A 19563-nucleotide genomic window follows, 5' to 3' on the forward strand; every position below is an offset into this window, starting at 1 on the left:
GCTCAGTGCATGTGGATGGGTTGTCTGCCATGTGTACACCCGGCCTGTCCGTCCGCCTAGCCTAGCCTCAGCGAGGCGAAGAGGACGATGCCTTTGCAAGGGAAATTACAGATGGCACTTTCGCTGTATTATGACCACCGCTGGCTTTTTGTCGTACAATCCAGCTGCCACAAAAACATGGACATAGCCAGGAAATATTTGATTAGTGCAAGTGCAGTAAGATACAGTTGAAATAGTGAACCATGCTGAAATCTCTGTCAGAAACTCTTTAATGCTGCTGTTATTAGTTGGTTCACTGTGCGATAACAACCAATTGCAGCAGAGCGCACAGCAGAGTAACCCCACCCCGTCCCTCTGACCCAGACATTCAGGCATCAACCTTTTGATAATTTTCATACTTACAAAAATTACAAAATGTGGAAATGATAAATTAAAGAGTTGGAGAAAGAGAAGAATAAAAGACTGGAAGTGTCAAATACGTGCTCATCATTCGGATCATGTTCAACATGCCAACAAGTAACAGTAAAATGATTGGCCTGTTGGTTTTGCTTAACATTTTTATTTGTAAGATAGTTGATGTTTGAGTCTCATTTCCATTCTGACGCAATCCGATGACAGCCGACCCGTCATGCAAGCCTAAAGAGATGGGAAACCCCAAAGCGGCAGTGTTGTTACTCTCATGATGCCCGTTGCTTTTGGAAACAAAAATAATGGCACACACCAGTGACAGTGAAGTGACACAAGTTGTTTCAAGCCAAAAAATCAAAACAATGACCCTTGGCTAGTTGGGCAATAGAGCTGAAGTGAAGTTTCTCACTATGAGTGACCTCATTCATATACTTGATGTGGTATTTAGCTGAAGAGAATAAATATTATACTGGATGTTTTCTTTTCCTGGTGAATCACTCAAGGCCATTTTTCTTGACACAGGTTGTATAAGGAAGAATGTGCTATAATTACATTAAAATATATGTATTGACTACATTATATTAACTGTACAGGATATTATTAAGCTGTGTCTCTATATTGCAGTCAGAAAAACTCTGTTTTACTGCAGCCTCCACCAGCTGGACTGCGCTCGATCTTCTTTTCCACACCTGACATCATGTAAAACTGCACCTCCTGGGTTTAGCACCCTAAAAATAGACTATTGAGAGCAGGACTACTGAACTGCTATTTTTATCATTTCCTTTAAAATCTGTTATATTTTTGCCTATTTAGGATTTCTCTCCACCAATGAACCAACGAGGTATAGGAAAAATACTCTTCTCTACTAGTATTCCTACCATGGTGTTCCTGGAGAAATCACTGAACATGACTTGCATCACTGTCACATGTTAGACTGACACACATTGCCTTCACAATTAGCCGTGTCCTTGTCACCACACACAGACATGTACACACACATACATAAGTTCTGCTTTAGATTTAAACTGACACATTATCTCCCTGGTGGCTTTTACCTTTACCACTGCAGCCACATTCATGTTCTGAATATGACAGGACCTAAATGTCCTCATAATCCAAAATGTCCTCATAAGAGCAGTGGGTTGCCCTGTCAGGAGTCCTCACAAAGACAGCTAGATCCACACGCACACACACACACACACACACACATACAGCTCTCCAGTCATGAAAAGCTAAAAATAGCCATTATTACTGTGAATCAGTATTGCCAGTGGAACTGCTTCCTGCATTGCCAGAGATTCAGATTTTAACGCTTGGGTTGACTCAGTAACACTGTGTCACAACCTCTGAATACAAAAGAGGACGAGACATGTGAGGAATCCTTTATGATAGGAACCATCTGCAAGTAATTGTATTTAGCAATTAGAGGATGCAAAGCACATATGGGATGACCGTGTGCTCTTTTCATTCCTGTTTACCAAGTTGATTACATGTTTAACTATTGGTTATCTGCATTATCTTGATTAAACAAAAAAAATTGACTTTTGATGAAAAGATTTTAGTTTTACAAGCGAATATTTTTACAACTTAAATGTTAGTCACATATTCATGAAGTTTTTTTTTAAGTTGTGTATTTTAAGATTAGCTGTTCCTTTTTTCTCTATGCTGCATTGCTTTAAACCTATTCTGTTAAATTATGTCTTAAATCCTTTTTTCGTTTGACGAAAAGAAGAAATGCTTCTCCTGGAGCCTGTTTAAGTTCAAATATCTTGGGACACAACAGATAAAGGGAAGACCAGTACTTATCAAGAAAATGAAATTAGGTTTAAGAAATCTGAAATTGAAACTAGTTAACTTCTAAACAAATGAAATCGTCGTTTTATGTTTGAGTTTTGGAAGACATTGAAGAGAAAGACTTTTCCGCAGTGTGAGTCAGTCTTTAACCCAAAGACAGCCAAATGTCCTAAATCACCGAGACAAGGTAGAGCCATTAAATTCCCAGACACCACTATCATTCTCCAATGCCGCACTCTGTAGCTGGGACAATGGCAGGACAATGGCAACAGAATCACTTAGAGTGCAGTTACTTGCTTAAAAAAAATCCATATGGTTATTTTTATTCTCTGTCTATCATTAATTAAAATAACAGATTCGGGTGCAGTCTGCAGTACATCCACTACACTTCAATAAGCAATTGCCGAAATACATGGTTGTTTTCCTGGCATCTGCAGATTGCTTTATTTTAAGAAAAGCCTTAGTCATGTCTCTGATTGAAGCTCTTTTGAAATCACAGATGTCAGAAATACAGCCAAGACATGAAGGAATTACTCTGTGAGACGACTACTATCCAGAGAAGGCTGTAGAGAATGATCATCACATGATAGTGTTAAATTATGCTCACAAGTTCCCGCAAAGGCTCAGAAAAAGAGCCGTCCCCTGCACTACCATGTACTCACAAAACACAAAACACTGAAAAATTACTGTTTTCACACAGAATTCAAAGACAAGTACGATCAACAAAATGTGTGTAATTCAGCCTCTTGTGTCAAGTGAGAATTTCCCACACTCATTCCCCTTCGGGTGTGGACCACTGTGGGTGAAATGTAATCAGTTCAAAAATGATGAGAATCAGCCTTATAACATAATTTATAATTTATTTAGGTCACTGATTATGACACTTCAGTACATATTAACACTACATATACTGCATTATAGAAAGCATTTATTTGTTTTCTATAATTGAGGGTGACTTTAACCTGAAGTGATGTCTTACACGCTCTTTATACACACCAATGAGAAAGTTTGGTTTCATTTAATATTTCAACATTTGGCAAAGACACTAGCTCATGTTTTGTTTTGTTTTTATCTGCTCAATATTTAGTTAAACTGCTGCAGTTCATGTACCCTATAGTATATAATCTCTGACATATTTGTCTTATTGTTTTGGTCCAAAAGGCAATTTATCTTTTTTACATATACATGACTGAATACATGGATAGATGACTGAACAGGCCTACCAAGCCCAAGCCCAGGGACCAAAGTGGTCAGGGGGTACCTGGGGCAGAGTTTGAAGTGACTGTTAACATTTATTTCCTGAAAGTCAATCAAGCAACTACAAAGCAATGCAGAAAGACTGCAAGGAAACGCAAAACAACTACAAGGAGACAGGAATGACCACAAATAGTCACAAAAAAACAGCTAGTCGCAAATTGACAACGAAGTGTTGCAAAATGTCAACAAAATGTCGCAAAATGAAGGATAGCGACATGAAATGACTACAAAAACGGGTTTAGTCTGGGTGTCTTGCTCTTGTTGGTGGGATGGAGGGCCTAGGGCTCCAGTGCATCATAATCCATCCATGACAGAACTGAAGTTCTTGCCAGTGAGACCTAAAATCCTCAATCTTCACACATGCTGGTTTTTATTCAACAAAAGTGCAGAAATGGATCAAACCTACTGAGAGCCAATATAAAGATTTTAAGCTTATCTGCCGACGAGGATGAGGACAGTGTTGTGAGACGGTGTCTGTGTGATGTATATAAAGTGTGCGAGGATGTAAACATCACTTCTCCTTACCTGTATTGTCCTGTGTTGTCACTATCAACCTGTGGGGCACTCGAGGTGAGACCTTCAATCCTGCTCGTACCTGGTAGAACCTGAGGGACAGGATACAAACATGCTGTGAGTCACTACATAAATGGACATGTTATATCTGTTAGACTGTTGTATCAGAAATCAGAAACGCTACTGTCCATTCTGTTTTGTTAACAAATGTAAACTTGTATAATGTAAATCTATATCCTAGTGGATTCACTTGTTAAAGATATGCTTTTTCCCTTTAAAACAGTTAAAGTGGTGCATCCTGTTTCAAGACAGCTAAAATCTGCTGACTGGGGAGAAATTAACACAAATGTATTCCACATTCCTGGACTGAGAAAGAAAACTGACATTTCTGTGGCAGCTGTTGGCCTGTTAACCATTATAAAATAAAACTATAACAAAAAAGATCTCATGTAACCATTATGTTATCGCTGCTTAAGCGAAAATAACATTGAGATACCTTCATGCCTAAATGACATGAGGTGAGTTTAAGTCTAATACAAGGCATTTGGAGTACTTTGGGTGCATTGTTGACATGTCCTAGATCACATTTGTGCCTGGAGTGATTCCTTTGTTTCACAAACCTATGACCACTGTGCCAATATGACCAGATGGAACACACAACACTCTGTGTAAGCACTGACAAGACAGGTTTTGTGGAAAAATCTTGACATGTGCGGCTTTCAAGTTTCAGATGCTCTTCATGACATGGTTGAGAAGTTAACAACTTCATGTTAAACATAATCAGTCATGAATTGTACAAACGTAGCTAAATTATTAAAGGATAATGGGCAAATGGTTATTAATAATGAAGAGGACATGCACCTCTATTCAGGGGCTGTAAAGTATACTCCGCATGGTATCAGATGAGCGCTGGTGCTGGATTCTACAGTACTTTCAAACATTTAAGCTAAGAAGAGAATGTATTGATGGATCGGAAGTTGGAAAATTAGATTATTATAGCTTGATGATTTGGATTTAAAAGAAAGAAATCAGAATATCAGCACAGCTGTAAAAACTGGACAACATAATAGATTAGTTCTCCCGACTTAAAGATGGATTAATCACATGACATTCCAGACTACAGGCAGCGATGGAGAACAAGTCTTTGAAAAAGGTCACTTTGGCAGTTCAAGTCAACGCAGCTTTGTGTAAAGGCACATCTCAGCTCTCGGGGGACACATTGGCAATCTGAGAGATCCAAGCACGGCTGTGAACACTGTCATCACATCAGTGTGTTAGCAGCAGCGCTGCGAAAAGATGGAGGCTTGATAGAGAAGAGCCAGAAAAGATTTTGAAGGTCAATAAATAAATAAGGGGATGTTTATGGATGAAAAAGGTAAACTCAGTAAAACTCAGTTACCTGTCAGAAAACCAATGTAATAGCTCTTTCGGCAGCAGATATTTTATGGTTTATAGACTTGAGTACTCAATGTTTAATTTCCAATATAGTACATTATGATGCACTGTAACTCTAAGTTGTAATGAGCTAGAAAACACACATTTAAACTATTTATTCTAGTAAAGAAACTACTGAAATGATACAGTAGTTTGCTGGAGGATAGTGGAACTATTGAGTAGTTTATACAGTATTTTATTTGCACAATTAAACTACAATAAACGACATTAAGAAAAAGCAGCTGGGTCCTAAATTGTGGCAATTTAAGACTGTAACTTGGCCTCTATCAGTGTAAACTCAAAGTGATATGCTTATCGGCGTCTGTACAGATGAAACGTAGATTTAATCAGCATTTTTAATGCAATCGTTATACAACTGGGCCCGTTGAAGAGTGCAGCTGTGTGGTCCCTCAGTCTGGTAACTGTATTGATTCCAGCAATAACATGGCATGTGAGACACAGAGGTCCCGGTGACTTAACTCGTCCTGTTCAAAAATGCTTCATCTTTACTGTGTATTTATTGGGACCAGATTTTCTTTCATTTTCACGTAAGATGTCTGTTGCTCTCTGCAACGTGGCAACCGGTAAAAACAAACATATTAGTGCACTCAGCTGAGGGATTACCATGATAAAGCTTTAGCCTGGCCTGTTTAGAGAGGGAAATCATTCTGATAAAGCTGGTGTTTGAGAGAGCCGGTGGCCGACCAGATGAAGGAGTTTAATCTTCCTGCAGAAGCATCACTGGATAAACACGGCCCTTTTTCATGTTTCGTCTTTCAGCGTCGAGATTTTAATGTTTGCTTCTATATATAGTCCTTGTTGTTACACTCCTTCTTCTTCTTCTTCTTCTTCTTCTTCTTCTTCTTCTTCTTCTAATTCTTCGTTGGTAAAGGCCATTACATTTAAATGTCTTGTTTATGTGTTCTAGTGTAATGTATAGGTTTGTGTATATAGTTACCCTCCTCAGGTCAGTTCAGCAGAATTAAAGGTTCTAATGGCCCTATTTTGGAGGGATTTTGGATTGTTTACCAAAAAAATAGTTGTCATAGATTCAGTCTTTTCTTTTCAGGTAACACTTTATCAAAAAAAAAAAACAATGACAAAATGTGCTCCTTTAACTAACAAAAAACATCTATTCTAATTATCTATCCAAGAGTTTCCTCGGGATGTCACTGGCAAGATTGGGGGAATAGTAATGGGTGATACATGTGGTGTTAGTTAGCCAAAAAAGCAGATTCCACTAGAGTAGCAGCTACTTAAATCTGCTTGCTTGGTTATTTTAGCTGCAGTTTTTACATTTACTTTAGCTGAAGACCAAACTGATTTACCAAAATCTGTTTATACAAATATTCACATAGATAGTAAGAAGATTTAGCTTTAGCTCATGCTAGCCATGTCTACCTTAAATCTCACAGCTAGCTTTAGCTTGAAGAAGCTCTCTGGCTTTTGTTACTAGTGTTGTAGCCAACACTGTGATGTCAAAACTTCTTATTCTACTCTCAACTGAATTTTGACTGATCATGTATCAACTATGTTTTGCCTTTTAGGGCAGGGTAATCTGTTGATCTGATGACAGGCGCTTTTTACCCCATGCTGAACTGTAAACTACCATTTCATTGGACCACATGATGTCCTGACATACATATTCAGGGGGATTATGGGAACTTGCTCGAACATGCTTGACAACATCCAGCTCGGATTAAACTTGTTCAACACATTTTTTATCATGTTTTTTTTCCATTTTGGGATGGAGTGTGTCAGTTTCACTGCTTTATCTTTATCCAGCAGATGGGAAAGAGATGGAGGCTATATCACTTTAATTTAGCCGATAAAATGTAATTGCACCTTCGGAATTCCAGGATGAGTCATATCTTCATTAGTATTCACACACCTTTTTCTAGATTTTGATATCGCAGTGCACATTCAGGTACCATGTTAACACTTTTTTAATTAGTTGGGGGGATGAACACATTTGTCTTTGACTAGCATTGCAATGGCTGGCGAACGTTATTTGAAGTTCTGGGATATTCTACTGCTATGCTCATATTGAACTGCTGAATACAGGAAAGGCATTTAGTCATACTGTAGCTGAGGAACAAAAGTCACTGTGAGTTCTCATAAATGTGAGTACTCATTTTAAGTTTTAATCCATTTAACTGAGCTACTTTGTTGTTTTACAGATTTCAGTTTTGAATTAAAGGTGCAAGTATGTCAGATTAAAATATATACATATATTCCATACAAACAAATAAAAAATTCCCAACAGACTGTAGCGAAATAACCGTTTTAACAATACATTAAATATATCTTTTTCAAACTACCACTCCGAACTCCCAGTTTAACCAATAGCTGCATGGCTAACTGAGCTAATAAGCTCACAGCAGCAATATTCAGCAACAGTTAGCAGTTACTCCGGTGATATTCTGCTTGGAGAATGAATTCAAGAGGTGTCCAATTCTTACAACTTTAAGGTACCTTTTTGACAAGGGGAAAACAGTGAGGATTCTTTCTCAGCAATCATTGTCAATATGATCTGTGGGTTTGTTGAATTGCCAGTTGTGAAGCAAATTAACAGAAACAGGCATCATGACTCCGGGAGATTGGATTTCCACAGAGAAATATTGCTTACCCCCTTTGAAAGAGATCCACATTGTGAAACTTGTGCAGCTCTACAGAAAACTCCAGTGATCCCTGTACTTCAGACATGATATAATCCCACTCATCACCTGCCAACAGAGAAGACACAGAGTAAATACGACATATCAGATAATGGGAAAAATAAGCCAGAATCCAGAGTGCTGGATGAGACAATAATGACATTTCAAAAAACAGCTCACATGTTTGCGCCTTGTGTTTTCTGAGGTGATATGACTCATACAGTCCAGTGTGGACAACGGACTTGACTGAAGACCAAGACCGACATGATGGTCTGAAAATAGTTTTCACCATCAGTGTTGAGGGAAATGTTGGAAAACTGAACGACACCATTTGACATAATTGTACAGAAACTGATGTGTGCGGCTGGAAACTGCTGTCTTTGTAATATTCATCTTAGTAGAGGATACTGCGGCTGATTTGTGTTCAGCTCCTGGTACTGTAAATGTCAGCCTTGTGGTGCATTGTTATTATCCCTATATATTCACTAGAATTAGATTTACTATCTACTGCACGGTACTGCTAATTTAATATATTGTCCTTTAATTAAAAATTGAATACCTGCCAAACTGGTGGTTACAATACATGTTCCCTTCTTTGCCCATTCAAAGTATAATTATATTATTAATTATGTTTTTGATGTTTTATGTAACGGATGAATGTATCCCTGTGCTTTCTCAGGCCTGTTTCACAGACATACTTAACATATGACAAATTTACCTGTATTTATCAATGACTAAAATTACTATAATCTTAAAGGTGCACTATTCAGTTTTGGTGACGACATTATAATCAGAAGAGAAAAGATTTTCACTTACAGATTTTTCCGTAGTTCGCTTTTTAATGCCGAAACAAACTAAACAAACAAACTCTCTTAATTTTCATGACGGAATAAACACAATTTAATACTGTTTTACTTTGTTTATAAGTGGCGGGCCCTGCCAACCCTCTAGCTTCAAACAGTGTTCTGGGGACCTTATTTTCCTCTGAGAACAGCTTGTTTTTTCAGTTATGGCATGACATTAAATTGTAAATATCCTCCAAAACTACATAATGCCCCTTTAAGGACCTAAGAGTTCGGAATACAGATCATTCAGCTCATTGAGATGAATGCAAGCGAATCCACCATCAAGCCTAAATCCATCAGACCATGGAAAACGGAGGCCACTAAATGAACCTGTGATCAGCATGTCCCAGGCTCGCTCAAGCTCAATTCACACCCGTATGAGGAGTGTTTTCCATCAGCAAAAAAGCAATTAAAGCTCAGTGTTTCCGTAGTTCCAAACATGAACCATCTAATTTTACTCTACAATGCCTGAAGCCATTAGGGGCAAAAACATTAACATGGACTTAATACTGTGCAGGGTTCAGAGAGAGTGCTGTGGAAGCTGAAACGCAAAAGGAGATGAAACACTGACAGAGTTTACGCTGAAGTGTATCAAATAAACTCTCACTGAACGCTTTGAAATATAAACCTTGCAGATGTGCCTCAATCGTGTCTAATTTAATGACGTAAAGTCTGCCACCACTAAGAGATGCATTCATTGTCAGCGCTGTGAGACACCTTCAGAAGTGCAACTTCACTTATGTGCATTACGACTAGTCAGCAGCTTAGTTGACTTAAAGCATAACACTGTTTCATCTGTTTTCTTTAAACAGCGAAGATTTATCTAGACAGACTGGTTTTATTACACCAGATTTTAGACCCTGGGGCACTGTGAGAAGTGAATTCGCTGCTACTAAAATGCAAAAGTTCCTGCTAATTACAGCTAACACCAGATTGCAGATAAACTGTGAATTCTTCAGTTTTCCCATCGTGGCCTACAAAAACTGACAGCCTTCAGCTTTTAGTAAATGTATTGACTGTTTGCTTAGCCCGGCACTATTTGTTACTTTTGCCATGCCTGTCAAGCTATTTGTTTTAGCACGGCACTAGAAAGATTTCAGAATTATCATTTAAAGTTTTAAGTATGTAAGAACTGGCATCTTGTGAAATGTATACTCATACCAAATAGGCGGCAGCATATCAACAGAACAGCTGCTTACTGCTGTTAGCTGGTAAGCTCTGTTAGCTTTGACACGAGTTATCTGGACTGAAAGCTCAAAGACTCCTTTGCTAGGAGGTTTGGACCGAGGGCCGTGGCTAGCTGGTTAGCATTGTTACCTTCAGATTTACGTCACTTCATGATGTCAAAACTGTTATTTCCTCACATTATGTTGATAGTTTCAGTCATGTTTGTCAGTTAATGTTTTCAGCTGACTTAATTTAAAAGGAGAATCCTGTGTTTTTTGCCTGCATATACTCAAAATAACTGAGACTAAAGCTACATGTTCTCTGCACACATTAGCATCCTCCCCAGCTCTGCTTCCACTCGCAGAAGTGGAAACAGCATTTTCCTTGAATTGCAATTTTTAGCTACTGTAGTTATGAGAAAACAAATATATTTTCTTCTATTATAACTGCTTGGCTTTACATTTCTTTAACTTTAAAAGACAAATGTCTTGATGAGACTATATATCTAGTGCATTTTGTTATTAAAATGAACCAAACTCAGCCCACTTTCAGTGGATAATAAAGTGGACCAAACAGCAAAAGTACTGAAAGAGGACTCTAGCTTTCAAGTGGAACAAGATGACTGAGAATTGTTCACTGTTTCTCATTTTATTTAATATTTTTCCTTGATGTGAAACTACAGAAAAATTGGAGGTAACCCTTAGTCTTTCTTGTTTGGCATAGAGTTTCATGTGTTCCTTGCCCCACATCTGGATAAGTGCAGTAGTTTCATCTTCGTCCATCAGCTTTGCTAGCATTAGCAGCCATGTTACTATGTAGTCCTAAAGTCCTAAAATACATCGGCAAAGCAAACCATAACACTTAATTGAGGTGAACTGAACACGTGCAGTGTTCACATAACTGCTAAGCAGGCTGACTAATTGCTATATGTATATATAAATGTTTTCTAATAGCTATCTTGAAAATGTTGCTGAAATTGCTGTATGTATCCTCAAAATGAAGAACGTGAGAGGGACGCTCCAGAAAAGATCCAGAAATGGCCTCCAAGGAAATAGTAAACAGTGGGTGGAAAAGAAGAAGGTGAAGAGGGAGAGCAATCGAAACTAACCAAACAACAGTGAATGGACGGGCTTTTACACAACTGTGTTGCGTCAAAGACTTTTCCCCTCTTCATGTGTGTTTCCCCTGACCACTGGGACTGAAGATGTTAAAAATAGGCATTCTCTCTACAAAACCTTTGTACTTGTTCATACAATCAGGTGTTCTACCCTGCCTTTTCATAACGCTGAGACAGTAGGTCAAACTGAGTGTTTTTTTGCTTTGCACAGTAGCTGGACTGCTAGCCATGTTGCTCAACGCTGTGTTTGTGACACAGCACCAACAGAATTTCTACAGGTAAGTGCTAGAGAGGGAGAAAATTGAAATGGAAATAACCTGTAATCTTACAAACTAGAGGAGTTAATGACTGAGCCCCATGACATGGAAGAAATGTTTAGCATCTCTTGTAAGTTGTAAGCTAATTTCCCGACATAGCCTATGTTAGAACTGGGTTTTTGTTTTTGGAAAAGCTAAGAACACCACCCTCCAAACTCTTAAAATGATAAATATTTGTACTACTATTCATAGGAAGATCAGTTGTCTATGTCTAAAATGCTGAATTTCATAACTTTCAGAATTTGCTTCCTTGCCTGTAAAAGTTTCCCTGATTATGCCAAGAGTTTTTATTTGGCACTTCCTGTCAGTGGCAAAATGTATTCCAGTGTCCTTTCCCAACACGGGAAATTTCATTAGTGCAAACACAGTGAGTCTAATGTGTCTTTCAAGTTGGCAGAGAAACTCTCCTCCACCTCACTTATGCTGATACAATGTATCATAAGAATCTTGCCAAGTGTAAAGAATGAAAGGGCCAGTAAATCTTCGATACAGCGCCAACCTCTAGAAGTGAATAAAAAGGTGACTGTGTCCATGTTACAGCATACAAACACAAAGGCAGTCAGTGCAGCAAACAATCCTGAGGAACCTTCTCTAATGTTGAACATCAGCCTACTGCTGCAAATAGCCCATAGAAATACATGCTGACTCTGCATGTCATGTCACATTGTCACACTCGCCACATGAGAGTGAGGCCCTGTGTGTGTCAGAACGACCACAGACGATGTCATGAGCCAAATATAGGTCGCTTGATGTGACTGTGAGACGCTGAAGCATGTGCAGTTTGTGATTTCTTCAGCATTGATGAAGCCGGCTGAGTCTGCTTCATTGCCTCCCTAATTCAAGCCTCCGTCCTGGTTATCTGTCATCTGCCGTCTCAGAGAATCAAACACGGAGCTGCCTGCTTCTCCAGCAATGTGCCAGGTAGGCAGTCAGGAGGAGAATGTGTACCTGTGTACCTGATTAAATGGATCCTAACAGTCCAGGGACTTGGGGCTTAATATGCTTTTTCTTTTGCACCAAAACAATTGGTACATGGCAAGTGCACGCAGACGCCGCACACACTGACGCTCAGCGGCTGCTGATAATTCATCAATAAGTTAATCAAATCTGCGACGCAACGACCAAAACACCCACACCCACAGCTTCAAAGTCGTACAGCTGTCATTTATCTAAGTAAGATACACTGTGTCTCCTTTGATGACACCGACAACTATGATGATGATGATGATGATGATGAGACAGCTCATCAACTGCAGCATAAGATGATGCCTTCAAAGGGCAACATGGGGTTACTATTGTTCTTATATTGTCAACAAATCCCATGAAACGACCAAACCAACAGCACACTGTCTCTGCATTTTCTTTCCAAGGCCCGTCTGTGGCATTTAGCCGCTGGCTAAGTCTACTGAAGATGTACAGTAGCCTAATATTTTTATTTTTCAAAACAAATCCCGAATGTCTCGGCTTGTCTAAAAAGCCTCAGGCTACTCCGACGATACTTGTTAAGAGAGACAAATTCAATGTTTGTTTTGGTCTTTTCATTAGAATTGTTGACAGAGAAAGAAAAATGAGGAATATTAGCAGGCTCATCCTCATCCAGCATCTCACAGATCCTTTTTTTTTTAGACCGATTCCAGCAGATCTATTATTAGACTTTTTCAACCAGGATCCAGTACTTCCCCAGCAGGATTTCACAGGGCTTTGAAGCAGAATTCAGACCTTCGTGCTGGGAAATAAGGACAGTCCTGGAAAGAATGGAAGATAGAGGCAGAGCTCTGAGTTAGCACTGAGTTAGTTAGTTATTTTTTACAGGACTTCTGCATTGCTCTGTTTAAATAAATCTTGCAGAAAACTGAAATAGACTGCAAATAATAAAAAGTTATTGGAAAATGTTCTTCTTTTTAGAGTTGCGATTTTTAAGAATTTCTTTAAATGAAAACCCATTTCTTATATTATCTATGGTTGTGGTGGTTATGGTATGTATTTTTCAGCAAAAGCAGTTCACTGTATTTACTTTTTGTAATACATGTATTATCTTTAATCTCTATATAGTGGATTTCATTGTTAGTGGCAGGGTCTGCCATTCCTGCCCTGGATTCAAATGACCTCCCTACGGTTGCCTACAACTTAACTTTGTTTGGCTACACTCTGGACAGATATGTATTAAACAGCATTAGAAGATACCAAGTCAACTGGGACTGAGGATTACAATTTAAATGCTCCCCTCCAGTATACTTTGATATTTTTGGAACTTAGAATTATTTCATAATGTTTTGAGTCCTTTCCTGGCAATCTTGATGAACCACACTATTTGCCAAATACTTTCTGACAAAAAACTTAATTTTGAGCTCAAAGTCACTACATTTATACCGTTGCTAATGAGGAATAATGAATAATGGCTATGGTAGAATCTGGGAGTCATACGCCATCCTCCGATAGGGGTTATTAAAGCAGCGTGGCTCCTTTAAGAAACAGGACAGTGGGTCATAGTGAGTGGTCGAGCAAGACAGGGAGAGATAGAACACTGTTGTTAGGTGCAGAGCGGAAAGTTTAGCTGAGAAGTTGCCTAGCGGCGGTAAATGTACAGTAGAGGTAACAGTGTGCCTATGGATAAACTCCCTGATACACAAAAAGAACTTACTTTTGAGAGGCAGCCAGCACTATCGCTGCTAATATTGGCGCTATTGCTAATCCATGCTAATGTTATTGATCTTGGTAAAACCTTGTCTGGTTGTGATGGTAATATTTTTGTACAAATAAGGGGCAACATTTCACCAGAGTAACTGCTAGCTGCTGCCTCCTGTAGTTGCTGTTAGCTTGTCAGCAAAGTCATGCAGCTAGTGGCCAGGACTGGAGGCTCAGAGGACTATTACCAGACAGGACAGTTAGCTGGTAAGCATGCAAACTTTGGTAATTATCTCTGCAACACAATACATGCACGTCTTGACTCGATGTAAACTGTTGATAATTCAAGTTCATTTTTGAGTTTTGTTTTGTTGTTACATATCGCAGCTTTAAATAAAGTCAGACAACATACCAAACCTGTGGCTGTTGTTACCGTTTTCAGTGTCGAAGGTTTCAACCAAAATCGCGTTTCCCATTTTCCTATAGCACCAACTAGCTTACGTAACCAGGGATCTCTTGAGCCCCATTCACCTTTCTGTTGTTACAAATCCCCGTTCGATGCGCACTATCCTCTGATTACTGCACAAAGATGCAGTCCTGCAACCTGTGGACAAGCTAATGCTCATAATTTGCTGCTTCTACAAACTATCTCTTCCTGATTTTCTACTTGCTGCAAATCATTAAACACTAATCAGTACAAAACAGCCATCTGCTGTCTTATTACTATTTAATGCAAGCCGCACACACGCACACACACACACACACACACACACACACACACACACGCTGGCTTTCTTGGAGGTCTAGAGTTTGCAGCTCCACTTTAAAGGAAAAATCTCAAACTCCTGGCTGCCCTTTCAGCAGGCCCTCTTCCCCTTCCGGCTGCTCCTGTTGGTGTCAGCTCAGCTGGGAATGCTGGCTGACATGTTGAATCACAATTTGGGTAAAGGATGAAGGGGGCGACGTGTTCACGGGGACTGAATGTGGGATGAGCTGATTTTGCAGGCTACGTAGGTGTCATTGTGACACACGGAGTCGTTGAGTGCCACGACTGGGAGCTGCTGTATGTGTGCACAGCTCGAAGAGCCGGAAATTAATCTGGGGCTTTATTCCATTCATTAACGTCCAACTCCCTCTGCAGAACACAATAACAGGAAAATTACTGTCATCAAATACAGCGATCTGTTACAAAGGACCTATGAATTATGAATTATGGCAAATCCTTCAAGCAAGGATATTAAAGGATGACTGAAGTATTTTAAGGATATTTTAAGATGTGTTAAATCAAAGTTACTTCGAGAGCATTCCTTTTTCACCATGCCTGATTTTAAGGAAAAGGAATCTGCACACTGAATATGTGAGTGTCCTTTGAGCCGGTGTCATGTGATGCCCTAATCTCCCGCATTTGCTAAAACCTTCCACCATGCTCTATTAGGCTCTTTGTTGTCAAAATTACTACGCCAAATCCCTGCAAAGGAAAAAAAAAAGGGGAAAAAAAGGAGAAGAGAGATCGAGCGGCCTGAGTTATCGAGTTAAATGAGTCCGAGTGCGACTTTTAGAGGATGTGACCGGCATCTTTGCTATCTCCAAATGAGATTCTCTCAAGATCAAAGAGCATTTCTGCATAAAAAAAAGGAAAAGGAAAAGGAAAGGGGGGGGGGGCATTACATTCATCAGCAGGAAAATCCTATTCACCACATCAGGAGTCTTTTGTAGTGTTTGGAGAGCTGTGAAAGCATGGAATCTGCCCTCAAGATCAGAAATGGATTAGATTTGTATTTGCAGCGCTGATTCCAGATTAATTTGTTTTCTAAATGACAACCACTGTGTGTGTGTGTGTGTGTTTGAGCCCCAAACACAAATGTCTCTTAAAAAGTATGAAGATAGAACAATAGATTGAATTGCTTAAGCACAAACTGACTGCTTTGAAATGAAACAGTCTCGTGGCTTTCTGCACAAATGTGAAGTGTTTACATCGGTCACATGAGGGCCCGAGCTCGTGGTGCAGTACAGTAGGAGCTGCCTTGTTAACTGTAATCTGTTTTAACCTTGCGCCATTGTTTACTTCTTGTCCTTATCTTCGTGCGGCGCGGCTGTGACAACTCTGCATTGTTTCATTTCGAAGTGGGAGTTCTGCTCTGTCCATTCCAGACAGGACTATTTCAGACCGCAGCAGCCGCGGAAAGCTGATGGTAAGCAGCACGCAGTGTGCTGTGGAGCAGCCTCGACAAACATCCATGAAGATACAGAGCTGCACAGCTTAGTTAGTCAGCCTGGGTTTAATTACACTGTGTTTCATTTAGACTACACTTATGATCACAGTGTTTGGATGTATTTCATGAAAGCCTTTATTTTGAAATGTGATGCTGTGAAATGCTCCTTTTTTTTCTTTGCCTCATTAACTTATCAGTGTGGAGTGCCCTTAAGTCTAGGACACATGCAAATGACCACACATACAATAGGTCAGACAAAAAAAAACCCTATATCCTCCACATAGAAGCAGCACACCTGATGTATACATAGAGCTAAATTCATCATAAGGCTCTATGTGTCCTGTTAATACCCCCCCTCACTCAGCCTGACACTGCTCTGTCTAACCTGCAGCCTACAGCAGCAGCAGCAGCTTCCTCTGCTGTGATGTACAACAACGGGCTTCGTGCTCCACACACATGCAGAGACAACAGCCATCCCAGAGCGGGTCATATGCAGAATAAAACAGCCTCACCTTAGCAGTGATGAAGAGTGATATCCGCAGAGGGGCTTTCGGTTCCGGAGCTTCGCGGAGTGGATCGCAATGTTTATACCAGCGCTTCTCCTGCTGCTGCTGCTGTTGCCATGGTTATTCATCCAGACCCTGTATGTTCTGCAGTCCCCCCCTTTCTCCCTCTCTCTCCCTCTCTCTCTCTCCCTCTCAGTTCCCTCCCTCCATCTCTCTCTCTCTCTCTCTCTCTCTCTCTCTCTCCTGACGGGGATTTCAATCAATTTGGGAAAGTGCGGCAGCGTCTGTCGCGGAATTTGGCTTTGTGTTTATCCTCCCCCCGATGTGCAGACAGTACATACAGTATGGGCTGTGGGCAGCTTCCTAAGGGGAATATTAATAGCCAGCAGGCAGCAGCACCCAGGCAGCGTGTGTCCTCCCGCTGCTGCTGCTGCACTACAGCGTGTGCGTCCGTCCAGCGGCCGAGCTGGCGTCACAGCCCCCCCCCCAAAAAAAGAAGCTGAAGTGAACTGAGGCGTCAGAACATCAGACACAAAGGATGAGTTAATGATGTTGCAAAAAAAAAAAAAAAAAAAATGGGTATCACATGACAAGGATGACCACAGATGATTGGTGGAAGAAAAAAAAACGTGACCGTGCCATCTTAGTGCAGTCTGGTACCACAGTGAAGAGTAGAACTCAGTGAAGTTGATGAACCACTGATTAACAGCTGACAGCTCTTTTTTTATTTATTTTTTTGTTGACAGGTGGGCCAAACCGCACGGGAACCACAAATCATTTTTCGATTCCTGTTTGAATTGTGTCATGAATCACAATCGCTTGATGTTTGTCGATTTGAAAGTTAATTTTCCAGGTCAATAAAGTCAGAGTTTGTCATCAAACTAATGAAATATCGGACTGTGAAAATACGTCATCATAAAGACTAAACAGCCAACAGTCGCATTAGTGCCGTTGTCCCGTTGAACGCTCACCAAAACCCCTAACCTAAACCTTGTACAGCTGCTCCTGTATATTAGCAGCCCACAAAACTTAACATAAAGATTTATTGTGATTTTCATTGTCGGCCATGTTTGTGTCGGGGGACGTTCACTGAGCGGTTTAACACGGAACGAGATGTTTTGCGCTCATTATGACGACCGTTGACATTAAAATCATTTTTTAAATTAGAAAAACACAAGTGTCGGTCATGGCACAATTCAAGCGGTATGAAAAAATCTTTTATCTCTCTCCATTCAAAACTCAAATTGTAATTGTAGTTTAAAAAGATATGTTAAGGCAACATTGTGACTATATTTTTCAGTGGAAAGCCCCCATTAAAGCTCCTGTTTGTAAGATGGTAAAACTGACGCTTTGGGTTTCCCAACTCGTCAGATACTGACGCTTTAGGATTGTGGGTCGGCCACCACCTGAAAGCGTCAGTATCTGACGAGTTGGGAAACCCAAAGCGTCAGTTTTACCATCTTACAAACAGGAGCTTTAAACATTATGCGTATCTAAAAACCCACTAGGCCTAAAGTCCCATGATGCAAGGTCGAGGTTGGATTACCCACCTGGCAAAGCAGCACTGTCCTGGTGCTCCAGAGCTCCGACTCGTGTGGGGCCATAATAAATGTTGGCAATGTAGGTTTCTGCAAAGCTCCGACTCGTGTGGGGCCATAATTAATGTTGGCAATGTAGGTTTCTGCAAACCAGAAATAAGTTTAAACCTTTATTGATGTTGCACTTCTTCAATTTCTTTAAGTTCAGTTATTAATTTTATTTCATGATAATGCTTTGTGTGGTTAGGTGAAGCCACAATGATTAGGAAAAGATCATGGTTTTGTTTATCTATGGTTGGAAAGTGTTCTGACGTCTTGTTAAAAATACCTGTTTTGGGGCTGTAAATTGTTGCAATGGCTGGTCAAAAATATCCTGTTTTGTTGCCACAGGCATGGCTGGAAACTGACTTGACGTCTTGACAGAAATATGGACGTTTTGGCCACTTGGGTGGAAATGCTAAAACAACAGATATTACAGCGTCTATTTTGGAGAGGTTGTTACCAAGCCTTTTGGATTCATACATCCAGAAGACACAATGCAACTCAAATTACCGTTTATTTGGACTCAAATTACCGTTTATTTGTAGTCGTGTTTGGGACCAGCTGTCAAATTATCATTCTCTATCTCTTTTATACCTGCCAACATTAGGCTGTGAACAAAAGGGAGATTTTCTAGAATACCAGCCTACCGTCACCACCCCCTTCTTCATTTAACCCTAGACCACAGGGACTACACAATGATGTGGAAGGGAAATTAAACAAAAAGTACAAAAAGTGATCAGAAGTCATCATCTAAAATTGACATCACAAAAGATATTTTCAGGTGCAAGCACTGAGAGAGAGAGTCTGTGGTCAGAGGCTTTCATTTTCAGGTCGACCTTCAAAAAGAATAGGGATGAAATGATGCAGGACCACTGTCTGCAGAGAGGAGGCGAGAGGATAAGCAAGTCACGCACTCGCTAATGTCGATAAAGTGGAAGGTCTTGCACCAAGGCGAGTGAAATTTGAAAGCATATTATTTTTCTTTTCAGTGGTAAACTGAGCAAAGGCTTGAGCGAGTACAGCGAGACTTCGGGAGATTAATGGTAGAAATTAGCAATCAGAAGCATAGCGGGGTAAAAATATGTAGACTCCCGCAGTATCTGGAGTGTTGGCAGATATGTTTTTTAGCT

General features: G+C 40.0%; 1 protein-coding gene across 2 annotated transcripts in view; it reads right to left on the reverse strand.

The window, feature by feature from the left end:
- fam135b (family with sequence similarity 135 member B) overlaps positions 1-17356 on the reverse strand; it is a 51158-nt gene extending 33802 nt beyond the window's left edge. Inside the window, exons 1-3 of one of the 2 annotated variants that reach the window (XM_030412396.1) lie at positions 16860-17355; positions 8036-8132; positions 3985-4064 (exon numbers count right to left, since the gene is read on the reverse strand). In XM_030412396.1, coding sequence (XP_030268256.1) covers positions 3985-4064; positions 8036-8112 — 157 coding nt within the window. In that variant the 5' untranslated portion in view covers positions 8113-8132; positions 16860-17355. Of the gene's footprint in view, positions 1-3984; positions 4065-8035; positions 8133-16859 lie in introns of both variants that reach the window. The other variant, XM_030412398.1, reaches the window with a different exon arrangement.
- Between the last annotated feature and the right edge of the window lie 2207 nt (positions 17357-19563).

Source organism: Sparus aurata, chromosome 3, assembly GCF_900880675.1.
Source record: "Sparus aurata chromosome 3, fSpaAur1.1, whole genome shotgun sequence".
Taxonomy (NCBI): Eukaryota; Metazoa; Chordata; class Actinopteri; order Spariformes; family Sparidae; genus Sparus; species Sparus aurata.